This window comes from Madurella fahalii (assembly GCF_045866475.1).
Source record: "Madurella fahalii IFM 68171 DNA, scaffold_2, whole genome shotgun sequence".
NCBI classification, from domain to species: domain Eukaryota; kingdom Fungi; phylum Ascomycota; class Sordariomycetes; order Sordariales; genus Madurella; species Madurella fahalii.
This window is the reverse complement of record NW_027263972.1, coordinates 621,540-648,083: the sequence shown is the minus strand read 5'-3', so window position 1 is coordinate 648,083 and position 26,544 is coordinate 621,540. Positions and strand designations below refer to the sequence as shown.

General features: G+C 55.6%; 6 protein-coding genes across 6 annotated transcripts; 2 read left to right on the top strand and 4 right to left on the bottom strand.

Moving 5' to 3' along the window:
• Nucleotides 1-338: 338 nt before the first annotated feature.
• MFIFM68171_02933 (Acetylxylan esterase A) lies at nucleotides 339-1,279 on the bottom strand (the record flags this gene model as incomplete). Its single annotated transcript, XM_071058355.1, has 2 exons — nucleotides 339-782; nucleotides 857-1,279. 2 exons carry the CDS (start codon nucleotides 1,277-1,279, stop codon nucleotides 339-341), a joined length of 867 nt encoding a protein of 288 aa, XP_070914456.1.
• Nucleotides 1,280-3,119: 1,840 nt separating this feature from the next.
• Nucleotides 3,120-4,139, bottom strand: MFIFM68171_02932 (Sphingoid long-chain base transporter RSB1; the record flags this gene model as incomplete). The annotated part of the gene is made up of 2 exons (XM_071058354.1): nucleotides 3,120-4,051; nucleotides 4,127-4,139. 2 exons carry the CDS (start codon nucleotides 4,137-4,139, stop codon nucleotides 3,120-3,122), a joined length of 945 nt encoding a protein of 314 aa, XP_070914455.1.
• A 6,670-nt stretch (nucleotides 4,140-10,809) lies between these two features.
• Nucleotides 10,810-12,800, top strand: MFIFM68171_02931 (Tryptophan 2-halogenase; the record flags this gene model as incomplete). The annotated part of the gene is made up of 6 exons (XM_071058353.1): nucleotides 10,810-10,934; nucleotides 11,042-11,138; nucleotides 11,192-11,231; nucleotides 11,310-11,714; nucleotides 11,803-12,342; nucleotides 12,400-12,800. 6 exons carry the CDS (start codon nucleotides 10,810-10,812, stop codon nucleotides 12,798-12,800), a joined length of 1,608 nt encoding a protein of 535 aa, XP_070914454.1.
• Nucleotides 12,801-13,277: 477 nt separating this feature from the next.
• On the top strand, nucleotides 13,278-14,396 carry MFIFM68171_02930 (6-methylsalicylate decarboxylase; the record flags this gene model as incomplete). Its single annotated transcript, XM_071058352.1, has 2 exons — nucleotides 13,278-13,332; nucleotides 13,405-14,396. 2 exons carry the CDS (start codon nucleotides 13,278-13,280, stop codon nucleotides 14,394-14,396), a joined length of 1,047 nt encoding a protein of 348 aa, XP_070914453.1.
• A 258-nt stretch (nucleotides 14,397-14,654) lies between these two features.
• On the bottom strand, nucleotides 14,655-15,972 carry MFIFM68171_02929 (Rhodopsin domain-containing protein; the record flags this gene model as incomplete). The annotated part of the gene is made up of 3 exons (XM_071058351.1): nucleotides 14,655-15,052; nucleotides 15,153-15,238; nucleotides 15,302-15,972. The coding sequence occupies 3 exons, from the start codon at nucleotides 15,970-15,972 to the stop codon at nucleotides 14,655-14,657; spliced, it is 1,155 nt and encodes a 384-aa protein (XP_070914452.1).
• Nucleotides 15,973-17,653: 1,681 nt separating this feature from the next.
• Nucleotides 17,654-25,963, bottom strand: MFIFM68171_02928 (Polyketide synthase; the record flags this gene model as incomplete). Its single annotated transcript, XM_071058350.1, has 4 exons — nucleotides 17,654-18,130; nucleotides 18,209-18,291; nucleotides 18,364-18,729; nucleotides 18,802-25,963. The coding sequence occupies 4 exons, from the start codon at nucleotides 25,961-25,963 to the stop codon at nucleotides 17,654-17,656; spliced, it is 8,088 nt and encodes a 2,695-aa protein (XP_070914451.1).
• Between the last annotated feature and the right edge of the window lie 581 nt (nucleotides 25,964-26,544).

The following is a 26,544-nucleotide window of genomic DNA, read 5'->3' as shown; positions in this document are numbered from 1 at the left end:
TTCAAATTGCCCCGAGAATCCTTGTTCGGGCCGACATCAACTCCAACCCTGATCAGCTTTGCCGATTGTACGAAGCATTATACGGAAAGCGTCCGCCCGTGGCAAGCACCCGTGGTCCAGTCAAGTAGATTTTGGCACGAGGTTGATGGAACTCTGCTTGAGATATGTATGCTCATAGAAGAAAGAGGAGGTCTTTATTACCTAAGGTAGGTATGAACTTTCTGCGAAAACTGTTATTCGCTGTATCCTTAATGCAGACATTCTGCCACCGTCTACCCCATGTCAGGAACCCTACGGCCCCAGGGAAAACATTCGCCTACGGAACATCCATACCCCTGTTAGAGGCCGAAAAACTTCATGTCTTCTGCACCGTGGACCGGTACCCCGTGGCCAACTCCCTGAGCATAGACGCCAATCAAGCGGTCGCCGTACACCTGAGTCGTATAGCCACGATCCGGTGAGTTAGCCGTCTCCGTCACGGGCCTCTGCGTATCATAACCGAAGACAGTCGTCCACTGAGCGATTGAGTAGTTGTAGTTTGCAGGTGCAATGGTCGTGTCCGCGCTTCCGTGGTAGATCTGCATACGGGGCCTCGTGCCGTTGTATTCGGGGTAGGCGTCGTACACCCACTGAGCCCATCGCTCTGGCGTTGCCTGGACTCGGCCGCCGGAGCAAGTATTGTTCCAGCCGGCAACCGAATCGGTAAAGAAGCAGCCGCAAGCCACGCCAGAGTAGACAATGGCAGCGGCGAAGAGATCAGGATAAGCCGCCGCAAGAATGCTCTAACAGCTGGTCAGCGTCCGCGGGCCACCCCGGCGTCCGACAAGAATGCAACAGCTCTCCGGTGTGCACTTACCGTCATCATACCACCCGATGATTCGCCAACTACAAAGACCTTGTTGGGATCGGCCTGATATCTTTGAATGGCGTACTTGACCATGTTCGCAATCGAGTTGCTGTTCGCGCCGCCATCCCGCGTAAGCGTGGCTCTGGACGAAACATCCCAGCAGCCACCGCTATACGGCGACTCCGGGTAGATGACGATGAATTTCTTCTGGTCCGCCAGGCTCTTGTAAGGGCTACCGTTGTAGTATTTCTGGGCGGTGCCGGTGCAGTAGTGCAGGCCGACAACGATGGCTGGGTTTTCCACGAGACCACGAGGCTCGTAAACATACATTCTCGCCCCGCTGGTGTTAGGCCCAAAATCATTGACCTGCTGAAGCTGGGCGCCGACGGCACGTAGCAAGCCGAGGGCAGTAAGAACGGCTGAGGGTCTCATTTTGATCGAACAATGTTAGAGAATAGTGATCTTGGCAGGGAGTCATCGGGGTGAATACTACTGGCACACCTCATGATCCCGAAGGGTTCAGTTGCGACCGCACGCCAGGGAGGTATAAGAACTAGCGATTGTACGGTAATTGAAGGCCGTGTAGCTTTTCCGCAAGGATGTGGCTTGTTCATCTGAGGAATTGTATTGCGGCTATTCATACTAGAATATGGCCGTGATTGGTGCGCTTCTATTGACCTGGCCGTATTGACGTACCTGACTGCCGGCAACGACACCGTCCCGCTCCGGTGCCTACTTTCGGCGCGGGAAGGGTTCAGCCCTCAACTCCGCTACTGCGGAAACGTTAGTCGGGTAGGATAGTTCAATTAGACCGCCAATGAGCTGAAGGGGTCTTTTCGCTTGGCGCGGTTGAATCACCGGCATCAACCATGAAGTAGTAAGGTAATTACGCAGCTCCGGCGCCCCCAGATTGGACGGTCTGTAGCACGTAGGAAGTCAATTCCCGTCCGGCGACACCACAGCTACAAAGTAGCGTCTGTTTCTGGTGAACATTAGGAACCTTGAGAGTGTACGAAGTAGTATGATTCCACGAGCTCCACCACATGGGCAGCTGACTGCTGGATAGCTGTATCCCATTGCTTCGCTTTCACCAAGACTAGTTGGGCGGTGTGAAAAGGCCCGGTCTTTATGGCAACGAACTATATCTGCCCCTAACTATATATTTGTCTCGCAGATCACCCCGCGCAACTACAACCGGGTAATGCTAGATGCAGGGCGTGGCTTTCTTCGATCCAGCCCGCGGTAGCCGTTGCCATAAACTCACGCAAATCATAAACCGCGTGCAACATTAGCGGAAAGAACTGCTCAATCGTAAGCGACTCCCAGATGGGAAAAGCGCCAGCCACACAACTCAACAAAAGCTCACAGTATTCGTCCACCGTTGCACCCGCATCGCTCTACATTGCTGAGCTTCTCACTCCAACAACCACGGGGCCAGCGACGCTGATATTCTAGCCGGAGCTCCCCTGGGAACGGCAGGGCTGGTCGATCAACGAAGGCCCAGCCGGTCTTACGTCGACAAACCGCACATCCCACGTTGCCGTCTCGGCCTTAGGCTGCAACACGGAGCATTACAAACTCAGCGCTTTGAGGCTGCAACCGGGTTTCAATCCCCTGCAAGCTAACAGCTGGTACCAAGCTCCCCGAACCCCTCTTCACCACCGCCATCGGTTTTGTATGGACCCGGACATAATGCTTTCTTCAAGAGCCCGGACGGGCTCACAAGACTAGAACGTCTACCACGCCAACCGTTCTCCGAGCGGGAGCTGCGACGGTAGCAGGCGGACTTTTGTTCAGCACGTTGGCTGGAACTCCGACTATACGCCCAATCTCGGCAAACCCATTGCGCCCGGGACGCAGGTACAACCCCCCTCTAAGGAGCGTCCTCATACATTGTGATGGAAGAACTATAGGGGAGGCAGGTAACCCTAATGGTTGGGGTGAGGTGAGAGCTGTGGTCTAAGTTGAGCCAATTCGGCAAGACATGGAATAATGAAACCGAACTTGACTCCCCGTGTATCTCATCGCACCAGGCTGGCCGTTTATCTTCGTGGTTCCAGCCACAGATGCACTTGGCCCGGTACGCTAGGAATTCACAGGCCAGTCCGAGTGGCATGAACTCGTCTAGATTGATGATGTGACTCTGATGGTACGGAGCCAGGAGATGCGAGAGATGGCGCTTGGACAGTCCATGCAGGAAGAGCGTCTAGATATTAACATAAGTACCTTAGGTGCTAATTAAGTATCTACCACCCAAATTATCAGAGTTTTATCAAGCCTTCGAGCCAAGCCTAGTGACACTATCCTCTTTCGCCGTTGAGATTTTGCTCCCAACGCAGCGGCCAGGATGCCAGATGGCCAGCAGAGGAACGGCCAGCACGATGGGCAGAAACTCGAGCGTGCCGAAGTACACCTCTCTGGTGCTGAGATTGCCTCCTAGCCCCTCCGCCGTCTCAGCCAACCGGAAGACGGTCCTCAGGTAGACGAGCAGCGTGGCAGCAAAAAAGGATGCAGTAAACAGCGCCAGCCCGCTCTCCTTGATTTGAGCGCGGGCGCGAAAGATGAAGACGCTCGACAGAATGATGAAGGTGCCAATGGAAAAGACTTGGTACGCGAGGCCGCCAAGCAAGATATTGTTTGCCGCCGTCGGGTCTTCGCGCTGTTTCTGCCTGACGCCGATGAGAGCAGCGCCGACGATCTGCGTGATGGTAGCGATGACGTCGGACGAGATGAAGAACCAGAGGACAACGGTCGGCGGAAGCAGCGAGTAGGCGCGTCCCAGGCGGTGGATGAGGGCCGAGAGGATGGTGTAGATGCCTGCAGCGAGAAAGACTGGGGCGGTGACGATGAAGAAGTATTGTAAGATGAAGTAGATGAGGTTGTACGGGTTGGCCTTGGCCGAAAGACAGCGCGCGATGTAGCCGACGATTTCGAAGCCCAACCCTATCGGGAAGGTCACAAAGTACATGGTGCGGTAGCGGATCACTTGGAAAAGGTGGACAAGGAAGTAGATGCTGAACAAGATGGCGGCGAGGAGGGCGAGCACGAATGATGGGGTGTAGCCGTAAATGATGACGGGCGCATCGTTTGGACCGCCGGGAAACGGCCAGTTCGGGTCGACATATCCTCCCCGTCCGGAGCCGCTCGTATCAACACCCGGAGGCGGTCCGCCGCCAGAACTGGTGTCGACGCCGGGTGGTGGTCCTGACGATGTGTTAGTGGATATTTGGGTACAGTAATTACCTTATCTAACTTGGGTATTCAGGGGTTCGGCCTCACCTTGAGCGCTCATGGTGATCGATGGATAGCAGGGCGATAAATCAGTCTCAAATGGAAAAAGAGGAACAATAAGAGGAAAGAAAGAAAGAAAGAAAGAAAGAGAAAGAAGAAACACAGCAAAAGCACCAAGTCCGTCCAAGTCAAGTTATCAAAATTCGGAAAATGACGCCCACAGGAGTATTGAAGGCCTGGCCGCCTGGAGCCCGAGGCTTTTGAGAAAAATTAAGCACGCGTCAGCCAAGGCCGCCAAGGCCCTATGATGGTTCCGTGATCGCATCATGGATCTGCCTGCCAGTGACGGCTAAGATTAGCCAATAACATCCGCTGCCGAACTGACTTTCTTACCGCGCCCAGTAGGAAATCAGATTGCCGCGAGTGGCATACCCTATTCGGCCATCTCTTCAACAATGGAAATCTCGCTGGGACCCCGCCCATCCCAGGAATCCATCCGTACGGTGGCCGTAGAATAGCCGGGCCGTGTGGGACCAGTTATCGGTGTCGATGCTGCCCAAGAAGTCCTTTCCCACACTCTCTGATCATGCCATTCGGAGTCTGCGAACCATGCTTCTGCCTTTCCTTTGACGTCGTTTGTTTGGTGTAACCCGGTCATCACTCCTCGCAAGGGGTGAGGAGTACTCACGCCTAACAGGTCGGAGTATCTGAGACTGTATTATATAATGCATCGGTTATTGGCGAAACCTGAGCAACAAGCTATTTTCTTGCGAAATACCCCTATTGTAGATAGGTGCTTTCAAGAAGTGAAACGACTGCATTTTTTTCGGTCCCGTGGTTTCTCTGAAACTTTTTGGCGTGTCCTGTCCCAAGCTGCCAAGACCCGGTCAAGATTGACGATGAGCAGGCGCTGAATTGAGGTTTCCTGTGCTGGATATCCATTATGGTCTAAGTGACATCAGAGCACAGCCGATATGTATTCAGAGTTCAACCCCCAGCGAGTTTCCGGCACTGCCTTCACGGACACCCACGTCCTGTTCCCGCCCGCGAACCTCAATGTAAAGTACCAAATCTCAAAGCCTTGAATCGCAGCGGACGATTCGCATTGTGTCTTTCCACTCTTGCCTCCACAATGAAAGTCATTATCACTTTAGACTCTGGACAGCGTTGAAACCTACGTTGAGTAATTATTAACGACATCCCACACCCACCCACACTCTAGAAGAACCGCACGCTTCAAGATATGCGCCTTGCCGTTAACCACGCCGAGCGGCGACAGACTCACCACGGGGACCGCAGCGGCGTCCCCCATAGCGACCAGCGCAGCACCATTCCCGACAGCTACAAGGACGATATAGAAGGGACAACGTTTTCAAGTAATGTAAAGAGTGATGATGGATTAGGAAGGATGGAGGAGGTGGCGAAGGCCAGGGTTTGGGGAAATTCCCACGGCAGGACGCTGAGCACAGTCATTGATTCAGGTAAGGACACCTATCTTACGCGTTTCGTGGGTCCATTTTACTCGTTAATCTGTTCTGTTAACAGAATTCGTTGCTCAAAAGGCAATTCTGATCGCATCTCTCATCTACCGAACTCTCACATGCCTTGCATTATCCGCCCGTCTGATTTCCTTGTTGGCTGATGATACCGCTCCTGAACGGCGTTGGCAAAGACGGATACCGATACGGCGGGGCCGATGAGATGTCGCTGCCAAGCTCTCCGGACCGCACCAATCGGCCTGCAGATGCTCGGTTGCCCCGGTGGCCGGCTGCCTTTCAGCTAGACGGAACCTGAACTTGCGGCACGGCGAGGTACGACTCGGCAACGGGAAGGGCGACGCCAAATGTCAAGTGGGGGGCAACGTGTTGAGCAAGGGCCGGAGGTTCGTAAGCGGGGCATGCCAGTTCAAGTCTCTCTTGAGCATGCTGCTGTGCAAATAACCGCAGATAGCGTCGCGCGTGCCGACGGTGATGTAGGCCACGCGATTAACGCGTTCCTACTTAGGCCTATGCGGGTGCTGCTGCTACTGCTGCTGGGGTTCGAGGGCGTCGGCGTCGTCGTCGGAGGTGGGAACGAGGCGTGTTCTTCTGGCGAGCCTGAACCACCAGCACCGCAAATAATATCCTGCCGGGTAGCAGTCCCTGCACTACGAACACTAGTCATTGTCCACGGGTTACTAACCCTTTGCCGGGCGGCATAAGAATGCAGCAGGAGCCGAAGTCGCCGAACAATGCCACTAACACGTCGATCAGCCCCCCAAGTCGCAACTTCTTGACTTTGGCCTTCAAAGAAAGATACAAAGGTCGTTCCCGGAGGCGGGGTATTCCACCTCGTTGTTCTTTGCTGTTGTCTGAACCTTCCATTCCAGAAATTTGGTAGGCGTGCCAGGTAGCACCGGCTTTCATCAGCGGCGTGTTCCTTGATTGCGGAATCGGCTGGAGGGCAACGAGTGTAAAGTTAAGGAAAGAGCCGTTCAGCCATTCTTGCGCTTTGACAAAGCATGTGGGAGAACCATGTGATGGTTGGGAGATGAAGGATTCGGGTAGACTGTATGGACCTTCCCCTGATGGTGATGGCACCTACATATCTAGGAGGGGTACCTTAACCATAGCCCCATCCAGTGCAGTCCCTTCTCGGCGCGTTGAATTTGCGGACCCCCGCCATCAGGGGAATGACATACGCCAAGACGGGACGCGGATCGGGGGGGACCCTTGTGACGGAGGTTATGCCTACAGCTCGCTTTCCCGCTTTCCTTCGGTTATGTCGGGTTACAATGGAATCTGACGCGGCTGCCATATATGGGCTCGGATTGATGTAAATACATAGGAAAAACCGTACTGCATAGGCCAGGTAAAAAACCTATGAACAAGTAATGGAAAACAACAATAGTGGATGCCTGTTAGTTGTAAAAGAAAGGAAGGCTTTACATAAGACCCTAAAGACTTCTAGTCTTTGACTTCGGATTCGTCCACCACCTCCTCCTCCTCTTCAGCCTCTTCGGCTTCCAATTCCAACTGTCGAGCTAGGTTATATTCTATTAGACGGCCCGAATCTATCAGCCAGCCTAAAACCCTCCTTAATAGCCTGAGGTTCCGGGAGCCTTAGCCCTATAATATAAGGCTAAGATCCCAGTAGGTTCGAATTTCTAACCTTAGCTAGGCTCTAGGTGTTACGGGGTTTCCGTCGTGGTCCGGTAACTGGAGACCTCAGAGGCGTCAGCTTTGACGCTAAGGTAGGTACTTCATGAACACTGGCATGATCTGATAAAGTAAGAGATGTCAGATAAAATGCAGGTTTAGCATTCTATGACTAACAATCGTGGAGCTCCTCACCTTTTGGGTGTTTAGTGTAGTTGATAGTTTGCGACAATTAAGAGTCTCAGTGCCTCTTTGGTGCTAGCTGATTAAAAGGTCGTGGGTTCGATTCCCACGCAGAGCAGATCTGCCACCCAGCGAGAAAACGCTAAGACCTTACATAAGCTCGAGACGAGGTGCGGGTAAACGGAGTTGGTGGTCTCTGTCGGATGCACAGCATCTCTGAACGTTCGGAGTTAAATTTAGGATGGAAATTCAGGATGGAAAATTGAGGATGTCTTGTTCTCTTCCTTGTCTAACGGAGGTGAACTTCCTTCTTATTCCCAATTTCCTGGACCACGGAGACCCGTCAACCCGGGTCTCCGAGAGATCGGATCACACTTATCCGAGTCGCACTAATCCGGATCACACTGATCCGGGTTCGTGTTTTGCAGATCCAGGATCCAGCTTCCTGACCCTTTTGACACATAACCCTTTTTGACAGTCTCCAGGAGGCAAAAGGTCTCCAGCCCTAAACCCTCAGGATGTCTTTAGAGCTGAGGGGGTGTGTCAGATAAAATGCAGGTTTAGCATTCTACGACTAAAAATCGTGGAGCTCCTCACCTTTTGGGTGTTTAGTGTAGTTGGTAGTTTGCGACAAGAGATGATGAGTTGATTGAGCTGAGGTCCTCCTAGGGACAAGTCTATAGGGTCTTTATAGACGTAAGTGGTGATCCTGAGGCCGTTATCCCTGACGGGATACGGACCCAGACACTCCAGTACAGTGTTAGTCTCCACTACGTAACATATACGGTACGGTTTTTCTTATATATTTAGCAGTAGAAGGTCTAGTATACCCTATCTTGGGTAAAGCGGTGTAGGAATAATAATAATAACCTACTTCAATCTTCTATAGCAGATTACTGCCTGGGAAGTACTATAGTACCCTTAGTTCAGTGAATAAGATATTGCTATTATGTCTGCTGTCGATAGCGGCGGAGGTACTTAGGGAAAATTCTGTTAGTATATTCAGCTGCCTAACTTTCTTGGAAGAAGAAATGAGGTTGTTACCCCTCTTCTAGACGTACAGGAATTTCGACTATATTGCAAATTAGGTACTACATGTGATATATAATATACGTTACGTTGAATTCTACTATAAAGTACAACGATAACAACGCTCTGAGGATCATATGGTCTTTCTCTTTACTAACTACAAGTCGTATATCACAATATATCAGGCTAGAGGTGATCTAGTACTACTACTAATGCTAGTACTACTAAAGGAAATGTACTGCTGGAAATGACTCGAATCAAAGAGTAATCTCAACAGCGATCAGCTAAAAGGGATCAAGTTAGAATATGTATCTATAAGAGGAAGTTTTCTAGATCCTAAAGAAAGGCATATTATAGCAATTAGAATGTAATGGAGACCTCTGGGGTGTCTTAGTCATAATGCTGCTATAGTAATACACAAACCGTATCGCCTAGTAGCAGCAATGGCTTCTGTACTAATTACATGATGACGCCTAACCGTTCACCTATGATCGCCGTAATAGGTCGAGTCATGGTAGTGCCTGGCTCAGCATCATGTCAACAGCATTTCAGAATTGCAAGCGCTGTACTATAAGGTCAAGGTAATCACAGATGGCTGGCCATCTCCTGCTAGATACGGTAGCTTTCCTGCCACTTCTGGTTATCCTCCCACTCCTTATTAGGCCATTCGCTTCGCGTCATCCAGGCCTGCTTCCGGTGGCAAAGATACGCCTGTCTAGTACGGGAGTCGGTGACACGAGAGATGACGCCAATGCTGGAGAGTGAGTGGGCCAGAGAATGAATAGGTGCCGTAAGTAATGCTTTAAAAGAGCGATCCCGCTACGGGTCCGCCTTGAAGATGCTGGGCGCTCAAGCCAAAAAGCGTCCGCGATAAGTTACACCCCGACCAGCCCCCTTTCTTGGACTTTCCCCCTGGTCCGGCCGTCCAGTTCCAGCCACAAGTCGTAATCGGACATGGCTCGGCAGTTGAAATAAGCCGAGTGTGCCGTCGTGTAAGCGAAGATGTAGTAGATTCTTGTGCAAAGATCCGCGGAGAGTGGATTGGCCAGAACGCGAGCTCGTCGCCGGTCTGCGGATGAGAGTCGTTGTTTTAGATAGTGCTGCTCAAACTCTCATAGCAGAAGCGGTGATGGCTGGTTGGTAAAGTTTTACAAGTTACGAAAGGCGGTCATAACGGGCGATCTTTAGAGTTGCCTAAGTCATACTGTACACCTCAGGCGGATGTTCAGTGACCCGCAATATGTAGTAGCAGTAATGATTCTAGACTTCAAAAAGCGTTGCACATCCAATACATCCCTGTTTCGTTATTCTGCTTGAATTGAAGACAATAATGCTGGGGTAATGATAGACGAAGTTTATTCCTCTGTGTGATGCCCACGCCTTGGTATCGCCGTGGTATCTCACATGTGTCTCACGTATCTGCCCCGCAATCACTACCTAATTATCCCTTGGTAGTTGTGTTATTAGATGGAGCTTTTAAACCTAAAACTTTAATGTAAATATCAAGGTATCTTTCTTTCTTTTCCTTTTTCCTTTTTCCTTTTCATTTTCATTTTTTGCGGGGGTCGATCAATAGCTGGTGTTTGAAGATATTGGCATCATTTGCAGAAGAGCTATGTACCTAACATGCGAGACCAAATGTTCCACGCTCTGCAGCGCTCTACCTACTCAACAGCCACACCGTAGCCGGAGGAGGAAGGGTGTGTGCCACAGACCAAAGTAGAGATGCTGCCTAGCCCACTAGAAGAAAGACCCTCCGGACTATTGAAGATTATTTCACTGCATTGATTGGGTTGATCCAAGCCCCGATTCCCAGCGACTGATAATTTTTCTTTCTATGCTGCGATGCACCTCATCCGCTGAGTACTACCCATCTAAAGTGGTAGGGTACCATCCGGGCTGGATATGGAAATACCCGCCGGTGTTTACTATATTTGGCGTAGTCCTATTGAAACATTATTTGGGAGAATGTGGGCCTTCTGCATGTCGGCTTCCCATCCTGGAACCGGGGAATCCTTGTGCTACAGGTTCGAGGACCGGAGCATCAACGCAGGGGTGGTACAGCCCTGATTGCACCATTTACTAATTTAGTGCCTCTCGGACGGCAGATATAGTGACGAAAACGACCAGAGGTTACTCCTAGGGCTGTGGTCGCTGGCCCGCACCACGTGGCCATTTACAATCGTCGTAGTGCACCGCCGATCGCACCTCGCACCCAACTTGAAGGAATCGAGGTTGCAACTTGCCGAGTACCAGTTTCAAGTTGGGGAACAGTTTGCGTCCAGTTTAGCCGGCGCACCTCCTCTCAAAAGCTGACAACTGGTACTGCTTCGATAACTCTCGGGCCCGGGTGTCGTAAGTATACTTACTAGCAAAGCAAACATGTCCATTCCCGATTCTTGCACCGTTCTTGTAATCGGTGGTGGGCCCGGCGGCTCGTACACGGCCTCGGCGCTGGCGCGTGAAGGGGTCGACACGGTATTGCTCGAGGCGGACACTTTCCCGAGGTGTGTCTCTTTCGATCCCCTGTCTGGTCATGGTTGGCCAACCGTCCTCCGCCTCATACCCGTACGCTCTTGGCTGACTACGGCTGTCTGATCACGTCCCGGGTCAGATACCACATTGGCGAGTCGATGCTGGCATCGATCCGGTACTTTTTGCGCTTTATTGACCTCGAGTCCAAGTTTGACAACCACGGTTTCGTCAAGAAGGTGATGCCGGAATTCCCCGTTGAGGAGGAAGCTATCTGACGAGTGTCCTATAGCTCGGTGCATCCTTTAAATTGAGCGACAAGCGTGAAGCCTGTAAGTGGCGCCGGGGGTGGCCCGGCGCAAAGCACTGCTTAGTACAGTACCTTGATTAAGTTGCTAACCGCTCCTAAGTCACCAACTTCATCGCAGTCAATGGCCCCAACGGTTATGCGTGGAATGTCGTGCGCTCTGAGGCAGACCTGCTGATGTTCCAACATGCATCCGAAAGCGGTGCTCATACATTTGACGGTACCAAGGTCGAGTCGATTGAGTTCGAGCCTGCAAGTACCAGTCAGGGGCCGGGCCGGCCCGTCGCGGCCAAGTGGTCGCGCAAGGACGGATCTTCGGGCACCATTAAATTTGACTACCTCGTTGACGCCAGCGGACGTGCCGGGATCGTGTCCACCAAGTATTTGAAGAACCGCAAGTTTAACGAAGGGTTAAAGAATGTCGCGACTTGGGGATACTGGAAAGGGGCCAAGGCATATGCCCCGGGAACCGAGCGGGAAGGGCAGCCGTTCTTTGAGGCTTTAGACGGTAGGTCTGATATATATTCTTCCCCATGAACCTGCATCGAGGTGAATCTCCAGCATGGAGACCGCAACTGACATCTCTCGACCACCAGATATGAGCGGGTGGTGTTGGGCCATACCTTTACACAACGACAGCCTATCAGTGGGTATAGTGATGCGACAAGATGAGTCCGCCAAGCGCAAGAAGGCATCGACGTCGCCGAGCGCTGTTGAGTTCTACAAGGAATGTCTCAGCTTATCGCCCATCATCTCGGACCTTCTCTCCTCGGCCGAGCTTACATCTCCTGTCAGGGCAGCGTCCGACTGGTCGTACAGCGCATCGTCATACGCAGGCCCAGGCCTTCGCATCGTCGGCGACGCCGGGTGCTTCATTGACCCCTTCTTCAGCTCGGGGTTGCACCTCGCCATCGCGGCTGGTCTCTCGGCCGCCATGACCATCCAGGCAGCGAGGAGGGGTGACTGTGACGAGGCCGTAGCAGCCGAGTGGCATTCGAGTAAGGTCACGGAGGGCTACACGCGCTTCTTGCTGGTCGTCATGATGGCACTGAAGCAGATCCGCAAGGGAACAGAGCCTGTGCTAAGCGACTTTAACGAGGACGGGTTTGACCGAGCCTTTGGTGTTTTCACACCGAGTATGCCAATCCCAAATTTCATAGCAACCATGAGCGCCACCTAACCATAATATATAGTTATCCAAGGCCTCGCAGACGCAGACGTAGGTGGCAAGCTCACCCAGGCCCGGGTTTCGGACACGGTTACGTTCTGCCTCAACGCGTATAACCAGATCACGCCGCTAGAGCGCAAAGCTGTGCTCGACAAGTTAGCGCGCGTAAAAGCGGATCCGTCCAAGGAGACGAGAGAGGACCTCGAGAAGCTCACGGAGGAGGAGCTCAAGATCCTGCGAACCATCCGCGCGCGCCAGATTATTCGCACCGAGGACACGTTGAATATCGATCACTTTACCGAGGATGCAATCGATGGGTATGCTCCCAGACTGAGACGTGGTGAGCTGGGGTTGGCTAGAGTTGAACAGCGGGATGGAATTCCCAAGTACACAGAGAGTCTATTGGACGTGCTCAAATCGGCTTAGGAGAGCCAGGAGCGTGTTGTTCATAGGATCGAGCTGGATCAGTGATCAGGGGAAGTCAATGCAAGCCGATTCACAGGGACAAGAGCAACCCATGATCGTTTGTGTATGTACTGGCAGTTCTTTCACGGACTGGACGAGATTTGAGAACCAAGAGCCTGAGAGTACTACTTACGTATTACTGACAGACTGGCGGAGTCAAACTGCAGGTTTGCAAATAGTATATCCTGTCTGCATGCAGTAGCCACAAATCTTCTGGTGTTACAACGAAGAGGAGCTTGAACGAAAGGGTTCCGGGTTGCGTGACCTTTAACCAGTCATGGGTCCAGCACTTGCACCACACGCTGTCGTATAAAAAAAATATCTTTATGTGCTGCTCATTTTACCCGAAGGACACTTCAGCGTACTATTATAAAAATTAAAAATTACCCCTGCCCTCGACCGCAGCAATCCGTCCCGCTCCCCACCATCACCTCTACAATGGGCAGAATAATTGATGTTCATCACCATATCCTTCCTGACGAATATGTCAATGGTGAGTTACTAGTAGTCAACTAGCCGCAGAATGTAGTAATCCCTGAGCTGATACCCCGGCTCCCGGATCCAGCATGGAGGGCATCCGGCACGATCCCGCCGGGCCTCAGCCCTCCCCAATGGAGCCCCTTGCTAGACCTCGAGTTCATGGACCGCAACGGCATCGACGCGGCCATCCTCTCCCTCAGCGCGCCGGGGCTCGCCTTTGCCGATCCCACGCAGACCGCAGCGCTAGCCCGGCAAACCAACGACGCCTGCGCTGCAATCCGCGACGCGCACCCCTCCAGGTTCGGTTTCTTCGCCACCCTCCCGCTCGAGAACGATCACGTGCTGCCCGCCCTCGCCGAGCTAGCCCGCGCCTTTGACGTTCTGCACGCCGACGGCGTCGTCCTCCTGACCAGCTACAACAACCGGTACCTGGGCGATGCGCACTTCCGTCCGCTGTGGCAGGCGCTCGACGCCCGCCGCGCCGTCGTCCTGGTGCACCCCGCCTCGCCCTCTCCGCCCAAGGGCGGCGCCGCGCAGCAGCAGCAGCAGCAGCAGCAGAATGGAGCCACGGCGGCGGCGGCGGCGGCGGCGGCGGTGGGCATGCCCGCGCCAATCCTCGACTTCCCGCACGAGACAACGCGCACGGCGGTGCACCTCATCACGGCCAACGTAGTGCGCGACTTCCCCAACGTCAAGCTCATCCTGTCGCACGGGGGCGGGACGCTGCCGTTTGTGGCGGAGCGCATCGCCAACCTGGCCGCCGAGGCCGGCTTACCTGCTGATCGCGGCGGGGGCAAGTCGGCGGAGGAGTTCCTGCGGGACGCGAGGGCGTTCTACTTTGACCTCGCGCTGACGGGGTTCGAGGGCCCGATGGGGCTGACGCTGGATTTCGCGGCCGAGGGGCACGTACTGTATGGGAGCGATTTTCCTTTTGCGAAGGAGCGCACAATCAAGGCTCAGCTGGAGAATGTGAGGAAGCTCGAGAGAGGCGAGGGGGTGAGGGCTTCGGTGGAGAGTGGAGCGGCGGAGCGGTTGTTTCCTCGTTTGGCCAAGGGGGTGGGTTCGGAGATGGAATGATGTTTCGGCGCTCAGCAGTTTCGCACGAGGAGAATAGTGCAGTAGGTACTTATAACATGGAAAAGGGAGTTTCGTCATTCATAAACGTCGTACACAGCCTGCATTGCGGGCGGGTTTGTCGCGTATTTTTACATGTACTACTAGTAGTGGCCTGCAGACACATACTAATACTAGCCGTGGCCGAGTCAAAGAAATGTACATATCCGAAGCACAGGAGGAAAAACAAAACACGAGAAACGATGAATCCAGGCCAGCCCGTCAGACCATATCTCTCTCCCTCCGGCCTTGGGACCCGTCCCGACTTGCGGGCAGGTAAGCCATAGGTACGGCGGTCACATCAGGCTGGTTCTGCCAGTCGCCGCTGTCTTTTCGGTTGTCGCCTTCGGCGATCGCCGTCGTGCTCGACATGGAAGCAAAGGTTGGGGCCGGCCATGTCCTGGGGTTTTCGTTGCTGAGACCGGAGAAGCCAGCTATGTGCCCTTTGTCGGAACCACGGAGCCTAGGTTTTATACCCCGGTCACGGGAGGTAAATAGCGATGCGAGGCTGCCATAGTTGAAGTAGCGTGAGGTCAATTGGTGGATGGCTGGGCCGCAAAGAGCGATGATAGCGATAGGCCCTTCGAGCATAGAGAGATAGAGAAGTGGAACGAGATCCCCTGGGCCGGTGTTAATTAGTGCTTTGCTTACTGACGTGTGTTGTATCTCTTGGTCGGAGATGATGGGCGGGTACTGAGTACTGGTAGTGGTAATACTTACATGAGGGATCGGCTGGCGGGTTTACACTCAGGATGGCCGGGTTAATCGCGATGATAATAAATCGGGCGAAAGAGAGAAAGGCGGAGCTGAGCCAAGACAGTGAGCAACTCACGGCGGACGGCACAAGAGTGACGAGGCGAGACACTCACCAGTAACCAAGCAGAAGAACCATAGTCACGGCAAATTTCTTTCGCCGACTTGTGCGAAGTCTCCAGATGATAGGCACGGGCAATGCTAAGACGACCAGGTCGAAGAAGGCATTGAAGAAGGACGATGCATAGTACCACGGTATGTTCTCCCAGCACGTGCCCGGCAGGAATGGGTCGATGTTCTTGGCAATAGGATCGCAGAAGCTCCAGGGGTAGATTGCCGTGATGAGCCACCAGATAGTGACGACGACACCAGTGACGCGAAGAACCATGACGAAGCGCTGGGACGTACGGAAGAGGCGACCGTACAGCAGGAGGGCGCTGATCTTGATTCCCCATACCGTCGCCGTGTAGAAGACGACGCCGAGCCGCTGGGCGGTGATCATGGATGGCAGGTTCTCCATGGGGACAGCCCACGCGTGCCTCCCCAGGCCCACGGTGGTCATGTATATGTCCAATGCGAGGAATGCGTGCGAAAGGAGAATGGTCAGCAGCATGGCCCAGTCGTCCCACCAGAGCACCAGCGTGGACGCCACTGCGCGCGACCAAAAGCGCAGCACAACGGCCAAGGTCGAGACGGCGATACCTATCGTCGCGACAGCCACCACCGACGGCCCACGGTTTGCGCTGGCCTCGGCGGGGTCGATATCCGTGAACCCAACGCCCGACATGATGCCGACTGGATTGATTGCGTCGAGTCGGCCTTCTCCTTCCCCTCAGTGTAAGTGCAGTCTGTAAATTTTGTCGAATGATGGAGACGATGCAGGGGGTTCCAGCAGTTCGGGAGAGTAAAGGTCAAGCACAGGAGAGCAGGGAGGAGCAAGTGCAAGTGATCATAGCCGCTACTGTACCGATCTGGCGGAGCGGGAACCCTGGCTTCCAGCGGCTGCGGGCCGCTGGCACAAGCCGGTAGGTAACGACCCAGGTGCCTATTTAATACTACCATGGCTTGGGCGGACAGTAACATACTCTGGACTCAAGTCACTCCACACCCACCGCCGAGACCTCAGGCCGCCCCCCTCCGTCTCCATCCGTCATCGGGGAGAAAACTGCGCCAGAATGTGGCCGCATGGTGGATGGTGGGTAATAATGTGGGAAAGAGAAGGGCGAGGGCAGTCAGACACGGGGTTTCTGCTGGAGCGAGCAAACCGGTGGTGATTGTCCAGCCGAGGCGGCGCAGCTCTGTTGTCTGCCAATGTCGTGCGCCGGAGCCCGCGGGGGACGGGACTGTGCCGCATGGGCGCATGCGTGTAAATCAAGTGGATAATATTCTGTACACGGACGGGTCTTCAAGGATTGCTTATGCCGAACACCTGCAGCGAAAATGTCGCAGTCTGGTTCTGGGAATTGGCACCACACTAGGCCGCATGGAGGGGGGCGCAGCGTCGATATGCGGTCGATGTACAGTGGATGTTGCAGGACAAATGCTACCTTCCACCCCCCTCGCTTATACATAACCAAACCACTGGCTTGTCCTGCATTATCAGCTGTGGATCACCTCCCTCCTTCACGTAGCCCGCCAAACATGCTCCTGGGTGTGTAATCGCGTGGCCATTTTACAACGCTGCGGAGCTGCGCCACCCCCGGGCATCAACTGGATTGCTGTACTGTGCCCATATACGGCTGCATTTCAACGGGGATACGGAAAGCTACTCTACAACTGCCGCAGACCTCCCTAGGATTAGCCCAGCCACCTCGGCCGCGATATCCATCTCGAGTAGCACTGACCCCCTGTCTTGTCCGGCTCTATCACTGCCGATGATAGGATCAACCACCATTTACCAACCGCATTTCTTCTGGGTTCGTGTATGTGTTTGTCCTGACATGGATACCACGGTCTAGACGCTGGGGAAGCCAGCGGCTTGAGACCGGTATCGCGCCTTGAAGATGCGCTGTGTGAGGGAAGAAGCCGCGGCATCCAGCCGGTGTAATTGTTGCCGTAGGGTCTGGGCTTGCCTGCAATTCTACAGTAGCCCGCCAGGGAAAGCCCGGACGTCCGTCCACCAAACGCCAGGAGTGGTAACCGGCACCTCTACCGTTGCGGCGCAGGGATCGACAAGCTCCCGGCGATAGGAGCCAGGGGCGGCGCCACATCCTGGTCGTCAGCTGCAGGCCCAACTTCGGGAAACAGCAATAATAGACCTCTTGAGATCATGCAAGTGCGGATGGTGGCATCTACTGCGAACAGAGGAATGGTTGTGAAACGGTGGAGGTAAACTCCTGCTATCTCAGCGCCTTCCGCAATATCCCTACCGCCCAACCCACAAGACGCCATTGCCAAAGCAGGAAAGAAACAAAACGAGAAGTGGAATGAAATCAAGAGAAGGAACCAAAACAAGATAATACCTTCTCCTAATAACTCTCACGTTTTATGCGGACAACCTCAAACAGAAATCGGTAAGCCCCCTCGACCCCCTCTTCCCACTCCCTCGTCCCCCTTTCAACCCCCACATCATGTACATGCCTCCCCCTTGGAACAGCTAAGAACCCGCACGGAACCCCTCGTGCCCTCATCTCGCGAACGAAGCTTTCGGCCGCTTCGAACGGCGCCACCTCATCCGCCGTGCCGTGTATGACATAGGTTGGGACCGTGTACTCGCCCGCGCGGAGACGGGACAAGGGGCTGATGGAAGCTACCAGTTCCGGGGCCGGCCGGGTAAGGAGGCTGTCGGTTGCGGAAGACCGCGAGAGGCCGTTGAGCAGCAGCGAGAGGCCGATACCTTCTTTGAACAGGGACAGAACAAGCTCCGAGCGGGGGTCGCCTGGCCGGAGCCAGCCTAGATTGGCTGTGTCCCCTTGTGCGGAGCGGGAGTGACAATGTTCGGTAACCTGCAATATTTGAATTCTACAATCAGCGCTCCGTTTGGGTTTGCTTTTCTGTGACTATCTGTGCGGAGAAGACCTTACCGGCGTGGATGGCAGAGCTGCCTTGATGCGTTCCAGACTCATTTTCCGGCTTGGCAGCCAGGCGAGACGAGGCGAATCCAACTCTAAGTAGTAGTCGGACACGAAGCCCTTTTGTCAGCCACTCCTCCAGTACAGCACGAGAAGGACGGACTTACCCCCCGACTCGAAGTCATAAGGCGCGTAAAAGCTCAGAACTGCCGCCGGAGGCTCCAATCCCGCCTCTCTGGCCGTCCAGCCCAGTGACACGGCCAAGTGGCCGCCACTCGACCAACCGATGGCAACCACCTTGGCAGCGTCCACCGTGAACCCCAGAGAGGCCGCAATCTGGGCAAGGCTCGTCTTGGTCCATGCATACGCACTGCACACGTCGGCTATGGGTCCGTCTGTGAGAGTCACCTCGGGACAGAGCCGGTAATCGATGCCGACGGGCAGAAAGCCGTTGGCCAGGAGATGGCGAGTCTGGGCTGGGCGGATGGCCTTTCGGGAGAGCGTCATGTAGCCTCCGCCGTGGATCATAAGGGCTAAGCCAGAAAATAAATATCAGTGGTAACTCCCCGCACTTGGTTGAATCATGGTCGTCAGACAATACTTACCTACTGGCATGGGTGTCTGTGTTGGCCGGCGCGGAAAATACACATCAGCGTGGATCTTGACACCGCCCACTTCCTTGTAGACTATGGTTTCGAGACGGTACCCGTCGGCGATGCCCTGCTCCGCCGGAAACCCGGGGATGCCGTTTGCTCTCTTCGGATTGGATTGCCACTCTTTGGTGCACGCCACAAGCAGCTGCTGCGTATTGGCTTCGGGCGTCGGTCCCCGCGAGTAGCTTGCGCACGCAAACCCTGACGCCCGCAGTGTCAACATCCACCACTCGGCCGGCTGGAGAGGGTACGCGGTCCGGCCGTCTGCCACCCACCACCCGTCCAGCAGGCCAAACGCGATGTCGTACCAGTCGATGACGCGAGTGACTTCGGACAGAACCACGACCCCCCCTGCGATGACTGCGTCTCGGAGACGGCGACATGACGCTATCCGGTCGGTGGTAGCGTGCACGCAGTTGGTGCCAATTACCACGTCGAATCGGTTCCGAAGTTCTGCGGGGATCTCCTTCTCCAGGTCCAAGGTTGTGTAGTGGATCCATGGATAACGCTTGAGCTTAACTTTTGCTTTGGACACGAAACCGGGGGAGATGTCGGTGAAGGTGTATTGGATTGAGGAGATGCCGGCCGACTCGAGGGCCTCCGCTAGCCTCTTTGTGGTTCCTCCGGTGCCAGCTCCCACTTCCAGAATACGGATGGGTCGTCCGCGGGCGCCTGTATCCTTCAGCAGAGTCGTGAGAAAGATGGCTAACTGCTCAGTCATGGCCGAGAGCATGGGGGACTGGCTGTAATAATTCTCCATTATCTTCATCGACGCAGCGCTCCCAAACATGACCTGGACAGGGTCCATTTTTCCGGCTAGACACTCGGCAAGTCTGGGCCCTGCGAGGCCCATCAAATCTGTTTCGTCCCTGAAACTGGGGTATCGCGCCTGTAGAGCAGCATGTAGTTCGGCGGCGGAGCGGTCGCCGATCCGACCTGCTCCGCGCGTCATGCCGTCGCTTACCGGATCACCAGAGACGATGTCATGCCTCCGTAGAATCTCCCATAGGCGCGACATCAACCTGTCGTATTTGTGCGCCAAGTGAGGGACCGGAGGAACTCGGTGGCCGCAAGGAGTGCGTCTAAGGTCAACGCCGAGAGCAGAGAAGGCCTCGACAATGTACGCAACGGTCACCTCATCCTGCAGGGATGCTACACTTGTCCAGTAACCCGAAAACCCCCGCTTGGCGGCTGAGGTCTCGAAGTGGGCATCTGACGACTCCAATGCGTCAAAGGGGTTCCGTAGGATGACGCTTGCCGCTTGCTCTGCATTGTCCTCTTCGGCAGCCGTGGCGTCAATGCTCTTGGGCGGCTTACTCTCCCCTTGTTCTGCGTTTCGTTGGGCCGTGTGAGGTCCATCGATGTCTAGCCGCGCCATGAGTTCCTGCAATGTACAGCACACATCAAGGTCTGCAACGCTCACGGAAAAGCTACTCCTGAGCTCCTCCTGTAACTCAACCAAGGCCAGGGAATCGATGCCCAGGTCGGCCAGAGCGTGCTGCGACGCAATGTCCTCCTTTTTAACCCCTGAAAGGCTGGACAAGATTCCCAGCAGTCTTTTGTAACCGACCGGACTAGAAGATGGTTTCCTCGGATCAAGATTCATGGAAGGCGGACCAAAGGACTCCTCTCCCGGCATGATATCCGGGAGTGGCCCGCCCGACGGGAAGAGACCGATTCGTCGCGCAAGACCACTCACCGTGCTGGCGACCAAATCCGCAGTGTCGATGGATATGCCAAATGTCGACGAAAGTTGCTCCGTTAGCTCCACAGATGCCAACGAATCCAGCCCTAGATCCGAGAGGACCGTTTCGTCGGGAACCTCCGAGCCGTCCAAACCAGTGTACCCGGCTATCATCTCTCTCAGTGCCGAATAACCGTCTTCCGCGTCGTCAGAGTCATGAGTAATACTAGGGGTCGAGGAAGGAGGCGTCGGGTTGAAAGCCAATACGTCCATCGTGGTCATGCTCGAGCCGGTCCTACTGCTAGTCCTCGAGAGCCCCGGGCTAGTAGTAGCGCTTAGAGTTCTCGCATTTAAAGCCACCTGCAACCTGGCCGGCCTCGCGAGACGATCCAGCATCATCTCGAGCTTCGACACCATCATCTTCATGAACCGACACCCACACAACGTAGCCGTCAACTTCCCCTCCTCCGAAAACACAAAAACATCCCCGACAAACTCCTTCTCACCCACCCCCCGGCCCCCTTCCTCAATCTTGACGTAAACCTTCCTCGCCCTTCTGTCAGGGTCGCAAGCACCGGGAGCAACAACCGCCCGGTCCAAGCCAACCATGACCGCCACCTCCCCTTCCCCCACCATCTCCCCACTGCTATTAACCAGCAGCCCCGCCACCTGGACGCAAGCGTCCAGCAAGACGGCATCACACACCCGCCACGCCGTGCTATTCTCCCTGCCAGGCTGCTGCTGCTGCTGCTGGCTGTTCGGGCCGTCCGGGCCGTCGGGGAGGCTGACGGTGGCGGCGGCCTCGCGGCCTCTCAGCGCGACGCGGGAGATGGCGCGGAAGAAGGGCGCGTAGTCGACCACGCGCGAGAAGAGCGCGTACGCCCGGTGCGAGGTCAGGGTGTCGGCGTCTGGCGCGGAGCGGACGCGCTCTGCGCTACCCGCGACGAGGCGCTGCAGGGTGGTGAGGTACGTCTCGGTCGCCGGGGGGACGGCGGCGGTGGGGAAGAGAGAGATGGTGCCGGTCGCGTGGAGGGTGGGGTTTGGCGGTTGGGGATGGGGGGGTTTGCTGTTGGCTTGTTGGTGGGTTACAGTGCTGATGGAGAAGGTCCATGACTGTTCGTGCTGTGCTTGTTGTTGTTGTTGTTGTTGCTGTTCGAGGCGCAGAATCACCTCGCCATGGTGGTCGCTGGCGCCCAGCGGGGCGAGGAATCGCACCTGCTCTAGTGTGAGGCTCGCGCGATCCTGTGCTGCGGCATCGGGGAGCAGCTGTTGTGTGGCCATGGTGGCGCACTCGGCGTACACAGAGGCCGGACAGAGCGGCCTTGACCGCACTGCGTGGCCCCCAACGAGCTTCTGGAAGCGCTGGCTTTCCGTGTTGATGACAAACTCGGCTACGTCGAGGCGCTCGTTGCTGGTCTTCTTCCTCGTGACCAGCGGCGGTGGCGGTGGTGGCTTCTCTTGCTGCGAGGTATTGTTACTCGTGTTTGTTGATAATGTCTGCTGCGCCTCGATGACCCGGTCGATGTTCGGGAGCCAGTGCGGTGTGCGTTGAAACTGATACGGCGGCAACCATACCTGTTTGCATCGGTCGGTTCCCGGGCTATCAGTTGGCGTTAGGAAGCTCCAGTGCGTCGGAAACAGCCCGCTTCTCCAGAGAGACGATACGACAGCACTGACGGCGTCCGCCGGTGCTACCGTGGCTACCTGCTGCCTTGTCTTCATGGCTTGGAAGGTATGGATATCCGGCTTCCCGGCAGCTCTTCTCGCCATGTTTGTGATGGGCGAGTCCATGCCCGCTTCGATCCAGACACAGGGACCCAGAGAGTTCTCGATTCTCCGGACGGCTTGGGTGAAGAAGACTGGCTCCCGTGCATGTCTGACAACGTCGTACTCTCCCTTTACCGATCCAAGAGGCTCAGCGGTGCACGTATACAGCGGGATCTTGGGCTCGTTCCAAGTCAGTGACCGGGAGACGGCGGCCAAGTCGACAAGTATGGGGTCTACCAATACCGAGTGGAAGCCGTGGCTGGTTGAGAGGCGCTGGAACCGAATCCCGGAGAGGCTCGGCTCGTTTCGCAGCACGTCTTCTGCGGCAGCGATAGTGGCAGACGTACCGACAGCCACCAGCGATGTTGTCCCATTGAAACAGGCAATTTCCAACCCACCTCCAACCGTCCCCGGTTGGCCCCTCTCTAGCACCAGCCGGGATATAACGTGGAACTCGTCAACAGAGCAGTTCAGGGCTAACATAGCCCCTTTCTCATCGCCCCATTTCGTCTGGACTAGCCGCCCCCGGGCGGCCACTAGCCTGATTGCGTCGGGCAGCGAGAGCACGCCAGACAAGCACAAGGCCGTTAGCTCCCCAAGACTATGCCCGACAAGGGCTCTCGGCTGCAGTCCGGCGTCCATCCAGCACCTCGCGCTGGCGTATTGCACGGCAAAAATGCCGCATTGTAACGTAGCAATGTCGCCGATCGGCTCCGGCTGGAAGATGGCCGGAATAAGGGGGCCATAGCAAAGTTTCCTGAGTTCGTTGTCACAGGAATCCATATAATACCTAAAGACAGGGTACCGGTCGTAGAAGGATCGATGCAAAGCGATCGTGCGGTCAGTCTGTCCGCTGAAGGCGAGAACGACGGGCTTGGCCTTTGGCGATACCTCGAATACCGAAGGGGCGTCGAGAGCGCTAGCCATGTTGTCGAGTTTGTCGGCTGCGTCATGGACCGTCTGGGCGGTTATGCTCGCAAAGTACTTGAGCCGCTGCCTCCGCTCGTTCAGAGTAAAAGCAACATTTGGTAGATGAAGATGGGCGGCTGAGCTGGATCGGAGATACCGCCCCAGTTCTCGGGCATTCTGCCGTAAGCTTTGTTCCGTTGCGGCCGTCAGCAGAAGGGGAAATGCCGCGCCGAAATCGTTGAGAGTAGTCGCCGGCCTATTTTCAACCTGCGGTTTCCTCTCTATGGGTATCTCGCAGCACAGGAGGACACAGTTGGAACCCGCCGCACCATAGCTGCTTACAAGAGCCGCACGGAACGGCACGTCCCAGTCCCGCATGCTCCCAACGATGGCAAGGCGATCGGCCTCCAAGGGTGGAATCTTGGGGTTGAGGCGGCTGTGGTTAACCTGAGCGGGGATCCGGCCATGTTTTAGCATGGCTAGGACCTTGAGCAGCCCCGCGACGCCGGCCGCAGTTTCGCAGTGGCCGATGTTGCCCTTTACCGAACCGATATGCAGCGTCTGCTGCCGTGCGGCTCCAGTGCTATCCTTGGCCAGAACAGCCCGGACGCTCTCTATCTCGAGGGGATCGCCCGCCTGTGTCCCGGTGCCGTGGGCCTCTACGTACGTAACATGTTCGGGCCCAAGACCTGCCCGCTCGAGCACAGTCCGGTAAAGAGCCTGTTGTGCAGTTGGCTGGGGTACCGTGATGGAGGAGGATAGACCGCCTTGGTTGGTCGCAGCCGCGGGAATAACACCCCAAATGTGGTCTCCGTCTGCCAAGGCCTGCTTGAGCTTCTTCAAGACCACGAGACCCGCGCCGTCTGAGCGGCAGTAGCCATCGGCGGACGCGTCGAACGGCTTACATTGCCCCGTTGGGGACAAGAAACCTGCCTTGGCGAGATCCATGTAGTTGTTAATTCCGGTAATGATGTTGATACCGCCGGCTAAAGCCATTCGGCACTCTTGCCCCTGGATGGCTTTGCAGGCCCTGTGTATGGCCACCAGGGAAGACGAGCAAGCCGTATCAACAACCTCAGCGGGGCCGGACCAGCCATAGTAGTAACTGATGCGACCGCAGAGAAAGGCGCGTATCGTGCCTGTTGAGGTGTAAGCGGTAGGGGGGTGCGCGTTGGTGTTGTCCAGGTATTCGACAAAGCTCGCACCGATAAAGCAGCCCACATTATCTCCTTGCTCGCGGGAGTGTGTCTTGAGGTATCCGGCGGCCTCAAGTGCTTCATAGGAAAGTTCGAGCAGGAGACGTTGCTGGGGGTCCATGTTGGCTGCCTCGCGGGGGCTGATCTTGAAGAAAGCATTATCGAACCGTTTGACATCGTCCAGAAAGTTTCCGTAGAACTGGCGATCGCGGGCGAAGCTGCCACTTTGCGATGCCCGAGAGCTCCCGGGTAGATTGAAGCGGTCGGTTGGCACATCTCGGTGGCAGTCGACTCCACGGGCGAGCAGATCCCACAGCTCTTCCAGGTCGTTCGCCCCGGGGAGTCGGCAGGACGCCCCTATCACAGCGATCGCATCGTCTGCAAAGGTCGGAGGGAGCCCTGTCCCGCAGTCCCGCTTGTTCACATGGATTCGCTTTATCAGGCTGTGCGCTTCGGTCTTGGTGACCCGGAGACTTTGCTTATGGAACGGGCTCAGAGGGACACAGTCTGTCAGGCCGAAAATGACGAAGGAATGTGATGCCCGGGCCGACAACTTCAGGTCCCGAGCTACCTCACCAAGAAGGTTGAACCACTCGCATCGGGATGCCAGAATGGTGGTGACGATCTCTTCGATGAGCGAGCCATTCCGGAGCTTCGAGGCGGTCCTGTTTGATCTTACGGGTGCCTGCAGCCGGGAGGATTCCGGGAGCTGCAAAGAGGGTGTTCCGCGGCAAGTACGGACAAGATCCGCAGCAAGCTGTGCGTTCCCGGGGTTGTGGACGCTGCCACGGACTTGCATCTTCTGGACCTGCAGCCCCTGGCCGCGGGCGAAGTGGTACAGCTGGTCCAGTTTGGCGGCCGGTCCAGCGATGCTGATGGACCGGGGGTCTGTTATGGCTGACACATGTGTTCCCGGGAAGCGGCTGGTCAGCTCGTCGCCTTGGCCCTCATGCTTGAGCCGAAGAGCCAGCGTTGTAGAGCCATCTTCTTCTCTCGTGTCGTCTGCAGCCTCGGCGTAGGCCCCGACGCCAACAAGGATGCGCAGGATGGCTCCCGCGTTTCGGACGACGGCAGTCTCGTCAGTCGCGCATGCGATGGCAATGGCTGCTGGCAGCCCGCCACAGTAGCCCTGCAAGCCTCCGCCATCACCCACTTCGGCCAGGAGGTCCCGGTGCGAGAGCCGGCGGAATTCCAGATAGCGCAGATACTGCCCAATCTGGACAATTGCCAGAAGGGGAAGTGCCACAATACCGGAGTGCACCGCTGCAAGGGGTTCCGATACCCCTTCTACAGCCCAGTTTCGCAGGATACCGAGATATTTGGGTCCCTTGGCCAGCGAGCTCACGCCCCCATTCGCGGTAGCAAATATCTCCCATGTTCCGTCGGTTCCTAGATTTGCAACTTCTCGAAGGAGAGCTTGGCCATGCCGGTCCCGGTTTAGAAATGCATGGAGACCGGCGAGGTAGTCGGCGTCCGGGGCCCGGCTTTGTGGGCAGAAGAAGGCGCCTGATAATTGGTGCCTCGCCCCGGCGTTTTGGTCTCTTTGGTCGAGTGCCATCATGACGAGAGGAGCGACTGCGTTCAACGATAGGAGCATTCCAGCCGTCGTGTCGGCGGCATATTACTACTTAGGATTACTATCCGTACCATCCATAGTAACTAGCGGGCCCCATTTAGTGTAGAATGGACCCCGCCGAACATGGTTCTTGCCATGACTCTCGCAAATGTTAACCGACTCGGCGATCCAACCGACAGATCTTGGCCCTCGGCCCTCCTACCCAGGCGGCGCGAGCAAGCCACCCGCGTAATGTAATCCGCACGTTCCTTTTCTCAGCCGTTCTCCGAAGGTTGGGTTCCATTGGATCTTTCGGTGAGCCCCGGAGAACGCCTATCCGTAGCCAGTGCGATGCGACCGTGCACAGAATACCGGGATAATGGCAAGGTTGGCTGCGAGCCGATGTTGCAGGGGATGGGGCTAAAACTTTGCGTCTGAGTAACATCCGGTATATTAAGCGCTTCCAACGTCCATCGGGCTCAGCGCCCAGCGGGGTAGGGTCTCATGCATGTACGGTACCGTACTGTACATTTGGACCGGAGTTCGGAAGGTTGAAGTGCCCGGATCTCACTCACGGCAACTTT